The sequence below is a fragment of the Sphaeramia orbicularis genome, chromosome 9 (genome assembly GCF_902148855.1).
Source record: "Sphaeramia orbicularis chromosome 9, fSphaOr1.1, whole genome shotgun sequence".
Classification (NCBI taxonomy): domain Eukaryota; kingdom Metazoa; phylum Chordata; class Actinopteri; order Kurtiformes; family Apogonidae; genus Sphaeramia; species Sphaeramia orbicularis.
Window position 1 is genome coordinate 27,175,160 of NC_043965.1, and position 12,826 is coordinate 27,187,985.

Sequence of the window (12,826 nt, forward strand, 5' to 3'; positions counted from 1 at the left end):
AGCTGGTCTGCCTGTTTGTTACATCTATGTTGGGAGCGTGTCCATCTGACTCAGCGAGGGACAGAAATAGGCTGAGCAGGGAATGAAAAGAGGGGAGTGGAGATAGTGAGGGGCAAGGCAATAAAAAGAACTGGTCTCAGCCTTGAGTTAAGAACAACAATAACAACAGACTCGTAGATTAGGTACAATTTCAGTATATCTTTATTTGACACAAGTGTGGGAACTCTGTGTTAAGGGGCTGTTGGTCTTCACCAGTACAAGCAGCTGAATGTGGCGATGTGACTTTAAGATCAAAACCCCCTTTGCTAAGTTAAATATAGGCCCTGAGCTGAAACAGTACCCCCCGTCTTTCTGCTGCTGATGGCAGGACCAGATGCACACACACAGATCATGTTAGGTATCTATCCCATGGCACTGGCATTATGCAAGTCATAAAACTAAGTGTAATAAGGCGTCAAACCACAAAACAAAAACCTGTCAGCAAGTCATGCAGGATGTAAGAGGACGGGCTACAGCAGATTAGGGAGTATAGCATTATATCATAATAAATAAACCAGTGTTTAATGCCACACCCCAAAATTAATTATTATTGAATAAGTAATAACCTAAAAACTGCACACCACCAAACGTGTCTTCAGATTTTATCCAAGTCTTCACAAACACAATAAAAAAAGATACAAAAACGCAAACCACTGTTTGGTAGAGGTCAAACAATAGTGGATTTACACTGATCAGATATACACTGTTCGGTGATAACATCATTATCAATGAAAAGTGAATTGGTAAAAATGTGGATTATTTTGCCACAATAATGTTATATATATTAGGCAGCAACTGAATATTCCTCAAAGTTGATGTGTTGGAAGCAGAAAAATGGACAGCATGAGGATCTAGACAGCTTTGACAATTGAATTAAATTACATTAAATTGTAGTGGTGAAGACTGAGTCAGAGCATCTCCAAAGCTGTAGGTCTTCTTGGGTGTGTATGGTCTACAGCGGTCAGTACTGACCAAAAGAGGTCTGAAGAAGGACAATCAAATTTCAGTCCATTCAAACACCTGTGGGATGTGTTGGACAAGCAAGTCTAATATATTGATACCCTTCATTGTAGCTTACAGGACTTAAACGATCTGCAGCTAACATCTACACGACAAGCACACCCTCAGATGTCTGGTTGAGTCCAAGTCTCGGCTCGGAGCTCTTTTTGGCAGAAAAAGGGGACCTATGTGAAATTTTGTAAGCAGTAATTATGTTATATTTACTCCAATGCTTGACTGGATCAAGAAAGGCTGTTTTTTTTTTGTAATACCACTTTAGGTACTGACTACTGTAGACCAGGAACACCCCAACAACACCTGCAGTTTTGAAGATGCTCTGACAGTCATTACCATCACAACTTGGTCCTTATTAAAATTGCTCAGATCCTTACACTGATCCTGATATCTGATTTTGCAGCTTCCAACATGACACACAGGACTAAATGTTCACTTACTGCCAAAAAAAAAATTCCAACCCAGTGACAGGAAGTACTGCAGCAAAATGATCAGTACTATTACCATTTCACCTGTGAGTAGTCATAATGTTGTTCACCTGTCTGGATGGACCCCCTCATGTGCCCCCATCCTACTGCATCCTTACAGACTGGAATTACATCACGTCCATTAATCCTGGTCACATCTACAGCCTGTCCGTCCATGGGAGTGGATCTGTCCTTCACTGTGGTTCACCCCGGAGTTTCTTTTTCCGGTGGTTTGTTTGGAGCTTTTCTTTGCTGAGAAGGAGGGTCTAAAGTCGGGGGATGCCCAAGACATTAATCCATTTGCTTAATCAACTGTTTGACTGTTGCTTATTTTCATATCTTCTGAAACGCCCTGTGAGGCAACCTTGTTGTGATATTGGGCTCTACAAATAAAACTGAATTGATGCTGTTCAGTGTAACCTTGATAGGTTACACTGATTTGAGCAGGAAAAAGGCAATAGCTGATTAATCAGCCCTTACCATGGGTTACTTATGATATGGGTTATAAACTAACCAAACTGAACTATTGAACACATCCAACTAAAAGGAATTAATCAATAAATCCGGGGCTGTAAAAACTAAAAATATATGACACTGATTTAGTTTGACTTTTTTTTATCATCAGATTTTGCCAAAACAGGTGGGATTCAGGCTATCTCGTTTGCGGTATAATTTTTTTCATCGTTTTCACCGCAGTTCCAATGTGCTATTGATTAATTTATTCACTACTACCTCCAAAATAACATTGTAAATATACAATTTCCTGTAATACACAACTGTTTGCATTTTATCCTGTCTGCACTTTATCCATATAGTCATGTTAACATCCTCTATGGACAGTTCAATCTTTTAAAATATGTATGGCTGTTTTGTTAATATTTGTTGTACAGTTACTCTGTATATAGTTTATTCTCCACATTTTTTGGTTGTATAAAAGTGTCTTGTTATCATGTCATGGAGCTCGTATGTGCCATTAAATTGCCTCCCCCGGTACAAATGAAGTGTTTTGAATTGAATGTCATCACATGAAACCCAAACATCAAAAGTAAAACTAAGTGTACATCTTCAAAAGATTTAATTTCTTTCAATACAGATTTAAGAATCAGTACTGTACAAAATGTACAAAAAGGGCAAAGGAAAAAGAAATTCATACTCAAGTCTGATTTAAATAACTCTGTGTATTAAGTGAATGCAAATAATACATCATTTTTTCAGCCAAATTAATCAAGCAGGTGCTGGCCTTAGCACCTAAAATGAGAATAATCTTGGCACTAGTCAAGGGAAAATAACACACTAGGAACAATGAGTAAGGAAAGATGTTCAGAGTTGACCTTTTTTGCACCCCTCTAATAAGCACATCAGAACATTAATGTCACTCAATCCCAGAGCTAAAACATAAACGTGGAGAGAATGAAAAAGGAGAGGGCCTTATATGCAGCCGTAGAAAACAAAGTGTCCGTAGTGTTTAACCCACAATAACGTCACTACTGACCTAGAAAAATAGAAAAAAAAAGGCTTTGATGTTGCAAGTTGGTCCAAACAGGCTTAGTACATTATATATACACACACATGTACATAGTGCAGTAACTAACTGACTTATGCCAAAAGGACAATGACACTGCAGCATGGGCCCTTCAAAATGGATGTACATAAAACTCAGATTAGACGAGATAAATTTGGCTGATACCAGCAAATCTAAAGCCTGTTACTTTCTACATTTCAATAGAAGCAGTTTGTATTATATTGTGTCCTTGCTTACTTTACCCTCCAAGAATCCAATAACACGGAGCATAATTATCCTCCTTTAGTCACCAGTTAAAGTGACTTTTCATCTCAGAGTCCTCACTTGACAAATAAAACATTTCTTCCCTCCACTCCCGACTGCAGTATTTTCACTTAAATAAATTGAACAAAGGCAGCAAAAGCATTTGACAGTGAGCACTGTATGTTTAACATGAACAGCTACAAGACAAAGCGGTTCTGAGTGACAGCCAGAGAGTTCAGAGTCCCAGAGGCTGAGAGGATGTGACATCAGGAGGCAGCGGCGTTCCTCTTTCAGCTCATCCATCCTAAAGGTCTCACGTCATGTCTGGGCTCAGGGCTGTCTTGAGGTAGAAGACTCTGGTCAGCTTGTCTAATCGGAGGAATCCCTTTATCTCCTTGATGATTCCTCATTAATGACGGTTCTGACCGGGAGGATGGAGTCCAGGTCCTTCTTCTGCTCTAGTTTGCGATATGACTATTCAAAGAGGAGACGCAGGAGGATTAGGAATAACTCAGAGCAGGGAGAAAAAAGCACCTCTCATCAGGTTTGTTGTGTACCTCAGCAAACTGAAATTTAATGGTCTCAAATTTGCTCTTCTCGTGAACAGCTCTGGCGACATTATTGTTTTCGAATGGCTCTGAAACATAGAAATGCTGAATGAAAAAGCAGCATCATAGACATTCTTACACTATTATAATACGTGCATCGACTGTTTACCTCCACACATATGTACTTGTTTCTCCACAGGTGGGAATTGTTCTTTGGCAGAGCTCTGGCCTCTCGGACTGAGATTACATGACTATCCCATCTGTGTGACACAAAAAACAAAACTGTTTCTACCACAACATTGAAGAAATCCAAACTTTTGTTACTTTGCAAAAAAAACAGTGGAAAATAGACTGAGGCTGTTTATCAAAGTCAAGGATCCTTCCTTGGTCGTCACTACATCCTTCGAAAGTCAAGCATAAATCCATCCTAGTGATCAATAAAGTCATGAATAGAACAGTGTAGAAACAGCAGGAAATGTCCCCAAACAGCAGTTCAGTAACACACTGATGCACACAACAGTAATAATTAGCAGAAACTAAACTAAAGGTCAAGTTGTGTTTATTTCTTCTGCTGCAACATCAAGCAAACTTAGCTTAACTTTACGGCAAATGTAGGTATTTTAATGTAAAAACCATTCTCTTTTCATGCATAACTTACTGTTTGGAGTATGGCACCTAAAAGTAATCATTTCAATCATTCTTTCATCATATTACTCTTATGATTTGACGTATTCTGTGTATTCTTCTCTTCTAAATGTCTGTCTTTTATGAGTTTGTTTTCCTCTGAATTTTCTACTTATTACAGACATGTTGAATTGCATTGGTGTACGAAATACACAGTAAGTAATGTAAATAAACTTGCATTGCCTTTTTTCATTCAGTAGTATTTTCAAAAGACTCGTGCAGGGGATTGTGGGGGACTAAACAGTGCAGAGGATCACAGAGGATCCAGAGAATCATCTTTGAAATTTCTCCAAAGGAAGGATTCTGTCAATGGAAGGATCCTAGACAAAGGAGCAGTGCTCTGGGGCATATCATGCTGGAGCTTGACTTTGAGAAACATCTTAAAAGTAGTCCATGAATGGTTGCCATGTTTGATACAATATTTCCAATTTCTCACTCAGTGAAAACAATTTTTTCTAGCTGTAAATGTTTAATTATATCTTGTAATAAAGTTGAATAGGCTGGGAGCATTTTTTATTTCCATTTAAACAGAATTAGTTGACATGTAACGTCAACTAATGCCTAAATTCAACAAGCTGGTGACTGTAGAATTTTCAGACACTCATTTTAATGATACATTTTGTGACGGTACTAGCATGTAGACTAATTCTGTTAAAATGGAAACCAAAACCCCCTAGCCTATTCAGCTTCATTATAAGATGTTAGAAAAAATAAGATTTTTACTGAAGGGGAAACTAATGATATTTTATCACACATGGCAACCACTCAGAGACTTCTTTGACGCTGCATATGTATGACTACTGAGCTTGATCTGATTCTTATAGTGATGTGATGTTTGCTGTGTTATGTGTTTTGTAAAAGAAAATGTTTAATTAAAAGATCTATAAAAACAAACAAAAAGTAGTAGCAAATTAACTACACGCATGGACCAATTTGCAGAGCAGCTTAAAACATACAAACTTACACGTACCACTTTATTTTGGTTTAAGTTTAATTTAGAGACAATCATATGATACTATGGCAAATTTTACAATTGGGGTTAGTGTTTAGTCATTAAAACTTAATGTCTGAGCTTCCTTAAACTGATCAAAGTCCAGGTAAATAGGCAAACTATTCCCCATGCTGGAGTTCAGTGTTTGAAGTGTTTGAGTCAACTGACAAAAGCTGGATAAAACAAATGCTTGTGAGGATGGAATCAAATATGTACTAAATATTTTTTAAAAGTCTTTGCCACTGAAAGTTTTTGGAAAATGTTAAGAGAAAATCAGTCAAAATATGTGACATGTAAAATGCTCCCAAATTTGTCAGTGAAACAAATCAAAGTGGTGTGTGTGATATACATGTTTTAGTTCAGGCTTTTTAACCTCACAGCTTCAACATGGCACGCTAACACACATCCTGCACACCAGGGATTATGGTATGTCAACGTTAGTGCTCTGTAAGGGCAAAGGTCCCACCTGCTACTGTCCTTCAGCCAGAAACATGAAACCAGAGAAGATGATGTGGTTTAGAGAAGAAGAGGAGAGCTAGGGGCAAGGGGGGGCAAGAGGAAGAGGAATGGGAAGGAAAAGGACCTGAGATTCATCTGAAACCCTACACTGAGTAATGACTGGTGCTCGGGAGATACCTGAAGTCTATGGCATAGTATTTGAGAAAGCCCAGTAAGAGGTCTCCCAGAGAGGACTGGTTTCTTGAGATGTAGGGTGGGATGTGTTTGGATCCCTCTGGCACCAGGTCAAGTTCCATAAAGGGACTAAAGCACTCCTGGAAACAATGACAGAAAGAAGGACATAGACTCAAAAATGCTTCTTAGACAAGTGCCTTGTAAAACAGATTTTATGCCATGTTTGAGACAGAGAGACTTACTGGGTAGTCCTTTTGTAGAGAAGGAAGAACGGGTTCATTTAGAGCTGTAAAGACAAAATATTTCCAGTTGATATTAACAATTCTAGTCAATAATAACCAAATAAACAACATTTTTGTGGGTGCTTTTAAGCTGAGTCCTACATTGCAAGCATAACAGTAGTTTAATTATTAAAGTACACCTTATGTTACAGCTTACACACTACAATTTCATTGCATCTTACTGCACAATGATGATAAATTCTATTCTATTTAATGAACAAAAGCCATTTATTAGCTTTAAACACCAGGCAATAAAGGAGCAATATGTACTATTTCTACTGCAAATGTTCTACTGAAAAATAATCATCACAATGTTCTCACTAAAGAGTTATAAGTGTTACACCAAAGATGCCAATGTATTGATTTGTAGAGATATGAACTGAATGTATTGACATGTGTACAAGCAAATTTACAAGACCATTAGAACGAGTACTGAGTCATGCAGTTCTCCCTCTGTGAGGAAAACTAACACCATGGAACCTTTGACCAAACCAGAAATCAGAAACTGATGAGATGGGATGAGAACAACAAAGGGACAAGTTTTAAAGCCAAAGAAAGTGATAAACGCTAGAAGCACTGTAGTTTTCCCCACTGGACACAGCTCTAAACGAATAGAATGGAGTTTGACGCTTCTTCTATATGGGTGAGTTCGATCATGAGGTTTATGAAGGTATAAAGTTATTATGTGATGTTATTATCCTTGCTAAGTTGCCATTTATTGATCCATGGTTGAGACTAAACTGTGACAGTTCTGACTTGTTTGGATGATTCAAAACAGGTCTTTAGTGCAGCTATGGATAACAGAAATCATATGGAAAACAGTGGTGATTTGTGGTTTTACTGTGGCCGTTTTATGTCAGACCTAAGCTAATAGAGATATAGTGTAAACTACTGGTAATCACAGTAATGTACCAAACAATTTTACCTATAAAAGGTCCAGTGCTACTTTTGTGGCTGTTCCAAATGATTTTTCTCTATTTCTACCCTTCTTAACTGATTTATCACCAATTTTTTAAAATAATATTATCCTCTGTATTTTGCATTTTTTGATGTAATCAATGTATCTTCCTATATTTAACTCACAGATCATGTAGATGCTCATGAAAACCCAGAGTAAATTCAAAATTACTTGTATCAAAACAGAAAAAAAATTTTCTGCAAAGATATTGCTAACTGAATATAAAGACAAGTGTGTCCATCCACTGTCATTGATCCAACTCCATAGGTTTTACTGTTGAATCCATGTTGTAGAAGATGACAGTGTTTCCATGTTCACTGCGCAGCCTCTGAAAATCCAAATGGGCCATATCTGATGACCATGAAAAAATGACAAACTGCATTTTACCTGAATTAATTCAACATATTGATAGGTTTAGTGGTTCAAAGTTATTAAACATTGCAGATCAGTGGATGATTTTGGTCACCAGTGGATATTTGGTCTTTATGGGTTAAGACAGTGTTATTGTGACTCAGTCAACATAACAAGCTACAAGTTTTCTTATTTGAAGGTAAAAACTTGATAATAACATAGTACAGATATGTGTAGCATCAAACAATGAGCCTCACACTTTATGCAGCGGGTGATTCAGTCTGTGAATACATAGTGCTGATTCATTGGTGGTTTTGGTAGCTGTAAATGTGTACTTGACTTTCCCCTACTGATGGTGTTTGGAATATCAACTCTATACATAACCCTTTAATGTTGATAACTGCTAAATGAAGTGTGGTGTTTGGAATATTAAAAGTACTAGTAGTGAAGTACAAGATAAACATGTGGAAAATTAGATGTTGTTAATGAAGCACCAGTCAAACCCTAAAATGTTAGAAAAGTTCATGGAAGTAGTGATGATATATGACATGTCTGTTAGTTTCAACCAGATGTTTTTAGACAGGTGAATGTTAATAATTCCTGATGATTCTATGAAATAGTCAGTCAGGTCAGTTTTGTGGTGCAGGCTTTGTGTGTGAGAGACAGTGTGTTTGTACTCACTCTGGAGGTAGTGCAGCACCATGAGCACTAGTGTGTAGCTGCTTAACGTCCCTTTACTGGCGTCGTTGATTTGACTGTGCCGTGCCCATTTCTTGATTACAAGGATGATGGGTCTTATCCTGAGATCGGCTGTGAGAGACCATATAAGTAAAACTGTTCATAAAAGGTTCTTTTGAAATACAGTAACTGAATCTGTATATAGGTGAACTAATAAGGAAAATAAACTATTTTGTTTGCACACACCGTAGGCATAACTCCTTAGAAGGAATGTATTTCTGATTCCCACTGTGTTGTTGATATTCAGGTCAAACTCCAGATCACTTTAAGGGGGAGTAACAAAGATGACAGATTAATTGTTATTTATTCCTGATCTGCTGGTGTTACAAAACGGCCTCAACAAATGTTTTGCTCCTACCTGCCCTTCTCTCTGAACCTGAGAATCGGCACCTTGGCTCTGATTAGTTGAGGATTGTCCACATACGCTATGGATCAAAACCAACATCATGATATTCATGTTAGTTTTCGTTTACTTTCCTATCAGCCTGAAAATACTCATACACTGGGAAATGGCTCCCTCTAATGGGAATCTATGGACATAAACATAACAAAGAAGTCTGGAAGTAAAAACCCACTGCTCAGAAGCCACATTTGTTCTGGTCCTTAATTTGACTTGGATAAAACAACCCTGTACAAAAAATGGTCAAAATTATATGAAAAGTAATAATTTGGAGCAAAGGTTTTCAAAAATGGGTGGCAGAGTGAAATGATAACAGGTGGATTTTATAATTACTCACAGAGGGATCTGAATAACCTTTGGAGGGTAGAAAGTATATGAATTGCATCACCTCTTCTCTATAAAAAAAAAAAAAAAAAACAATACAAAAATACAGACGTTTTAGAGTAGGTGGATATCTTTGATTGCACATTTTACGTTCTGTAAACACAAACAAGACACATTCAGGGCAGAGTTAGAGATACTCACATTTCTACTCATGACAAGACACATATCTGCATCGCTACTCCGGCAGCCCAAACCATTCATAGACGATCCAGTCAAGTAAAGTCTTGCATCTGAGAGAGAAACAAATAACTGGTTAGCATAGGTGACTCAATGGCACAGTTCACCAGCTCACAGTTCCAAGAGATCTTATAGATGTATGTGATGTGTCTATAACCAAACTAATCACCACCAGTTCCAGCAGTCACCTGCTCTTCAATCAGCACCAAAGGTTCAAGGTTGTCCTGGAGGTTCCTTGCACCTGCTCAGTTCCACAACACATTTCCCCACAAATGATTTTTTTCTCCTATGTTGTGATTGCAAATTTCATACCCACCTGGATAGTAAAGCTGTATGTCTCTCTGCAGCGAGTTCGGCACACTTCCTTCGTGTCAAATCAGAAGACTGCTGCTGGCATGCCTCAAACAGCTCCACAATCTGGGTACTCCAGCTTAAGACATAAAATATGTAACTAACATTAAACAATATATACCTACACACATAGTCAGCCTGTCAGCTGCAGGTTAAGTCCATCTGACTATACCTTGTCTTGAGCGTAGGCCTGTAAGCTGCTGGATCTTTCAGGTTAGCAGGAACCTGAGGATGGGGCTGGTGGGTGTGCTGGGATAAGATTGAGCAGAACTAGTGTAGGATGGCCTGGATGTCCCTGCTACTGTTTGTTCAGGACTTCGGTGAGAAGAAAGAGGGAGCTGAATTAAAGGGGCACCAACAGGTGTGTGGGAGGCAGAATCAAAACGCTGGCGCTTCACAAGATGGGGGCTGTAGTCATCAGCTTGTCTCCTGAAGAGAAATGATAAAACAATCTCATGTCTGTGTAGGTTCTCATTTGCTCAGGTCATCATTCTTCTTGGTAGTTCTTCTCGGTTCAACTGGACTGGTTTAGATCTTCTGAAAACGTAAACCTGCCCCTGCAGGGTTATAAGTCCAGTTTCCCCCATCAGTCATTAGAACTGAAGAAGTCTCTTGGATGAGAGACTAAACATTTTCAAAAGAGCTAAACCAGTTAGTCCAGTTGAACAGAGAACGACCAAGAAAAAAAAAAACAACCTCGTAAAGACTTGAGTAATTATCAGTAGGGGAATTTTCTCCATCATATTTGAAGCAAGCAGTAGAATGACAGACTACTTGACAATATATAAATGGTAAAACTACGTACTTGCGCCCATTGAGCATGGCACGTATGTGAGGAGGAGGAGGAGGAGGAAGAGAGGGAGAGGGCACCGGAGACGGTGGCATGGGCTTCCACTCATATGCAGGCAGCCTCTCTAGTCCAGGTCCATATAAGCTACAAAACACACATGAACATTATTATTGTACATGAGACACAACGAGATAACCATGTTTAACTTGACTTCAACGTTACTCCACTGATGTTGGTCTTACCTGTCGCCGTGTGACGGCCGTTGGTGGTTGTAATTATAACTAATGGGTGCGGGGGGGTTCGGGCCGTTACCGGGGGCTGACCGGCCCCATGATGCAGTGCTGCGGGGTAACATGCTGCGAGTTTGTACGGAGGTCAAGCATCAACTCCGCCAACGTTCCTGAAAAAGTGGCACAACGACAGGTGGAGACAATAATAATTGACGAACAACGACATTTACCAGTATATACAATAATCGCGCAACAGTCATAAACTCCCCCAACTAGTTCCAGATGAAATTCGAAACTTACCAGTGCTCGGCCAACAGAGCAGGCTAACTGGAGTTAGCTTGCGTTAAACTGTATTTAGCTAGCTGCTTTAAACACCTGCGTCACGAAATGAAATGTGTGTCTGTGTAAAGAGTAAATCTGCCAGACAGGTGTCAATGTTTCCTAACGTAAAAAGTGATATCATACTCTGTTGAGCTCACCAAACAACAATTTCACATGTAAACAAAAACTGAGAATGCTAATCTGTGGTATAGTTTCCTGCCGCGCACTTCCGCTTTGACACTCTGACGTAATGGACGCGATTTAAAAAGGACAGTGTCACGGTCTCTTTAACCCATTAAGACCCAGTAGGACTTCTGTGGCAGCCTCTACGATTTAGAGGTCCTCAAACATGCGACCCGACCCGCCAAAAGTCCAGTCTGGTCCGTGGGATGAATTTGTGAAATGCAAAAATTACACTGAAGATTTGAATCATTTTAGTTTAGGTTCCCACATACAGACCAATTAATCTCAAGTGGGTCGGATCAGTAAAATACTGTCATAATAACCTATACTCTCAACTCCGATTTTTTTCTCTTTGTAAATGTAAATATTTTGAAGTCATTTTACTGTATTTACACTAAAGCAAACTATCACTTCACAAAAGCAAAAATAACCTGAACAAATATGCACATTTTGAAATGTCTGAAGTGCAAATTTAACAATGTTCTGCCTGTTATTAAATGTTTTGTGTATCTTTTGATCCACTGTGATCTGTACGTTATTGTTATAACTAATATTGTTAAAACTGAACTTCGTTTTCTTAAGAAATTTCAATTTGTTCATGTTATTCACACTGTTTTAAAGGATAGTTGGTAGATGTAAATATTTTCATTGCATAATTTAACTTTTTCAGCTCTAAAACATAGAGGAAAGTTTGGACTTGACATTATTTATATATTATTATTTTATTATTTTACTGATCCAGCCCACTTCAGATCAAATGTAGCTTGATGTGGCCCCTGAACTAATGTGAGTTTGACACCCCGGATCTAAATGAATTTTTTTTTCTCTATCTAACCCTTCTGAAGTGATTTATCACCATTTATTACAATATTATCCTCTGCATTTTGTGTGTTTTTTTTTAGTTTATGAAAATCAGGTGTTTTCCTATATTTTATTTACTGATCATGTAGATGTTCATAAAAGCTCAGATTAAAGTTGAGGGATATTATATTAAAAAGACAGAAAACTGAAAAAAAAAAAAAAAAAGTGACTTTTACAACAAAGACATCAATAACTGAACATAGAAACAAGCGTCTCCATCCGCTGTCATTGCTGGACTCCATGGGTTTTACTGGTGAATGAATGTAGTAATAGATGACAGTGTTTCCATGTTGACTACGAAGCTTCTGAACATCCAAATGGGTCATATCTGATGACCATGAAAAGATGACAAGCTGTGTTTTACATCAATTATTTCAACATATTTATAGGTTTAGTGATGCAAAAGTTATTAAAGAGTTTATATTAGTAGATGCTTTTGGATGTTAGTAGCTGTTTGGGTGTTTCTGGGTTAAAAGAAAAAAAACAAACAAAAACAACAAACAAAAACAACAAACAAAAAAAATATGGCGATAAACATATAGTAATCCTCAAGAGAAAATAAAATATTAACTTGTATATAGGCCTTTATTGTTATGAAAGGTTGCATTTATTTGGGTGGATTCATTTGGGCTGAATTAAAGATGGCCTAAAAAGTTAGAT

The 12,826-nt window shown here is 38.0% G+C and overlaps 1 protein-coding gene across 1 annotated transcript; it reads right to left on the bottom strand.

The window, feature by feature from the left end:
- Window positions 1–2,578: 2,578 nt before the first annotated feature.
- On the bottom strand, window positions 2,579–10,926 carry tent2 (terminal nucleotidyltransferase 2). Its single transcript, XM_030144209.1, is given in 16 exon segments — window positions 2,579–3,759; window positions 3,843–3,924; window positions 4,004–4,093; window positions 6,145–6,281; window positions 6,384–6,427; window positions 8,413–8,541; window positions 8,656–8,732; window positions 8,828–8,894; window positions 9,207–9,264; window positions 9,395–9,483; window positions 9,747–9,784; window positions 9,786–9,860; window positions 9,954–10,030; window positions 10,141–10,210; window positions 10,587–10,715; window positions 10,814–10,926. Coding segments are annotated over 16 exon segments (1,362 nt in total). The 3' UTR covers window positions 2,579–3,672.
- Window positions 10,927–12,826: the final 1,900 nt, after the last annotated feature.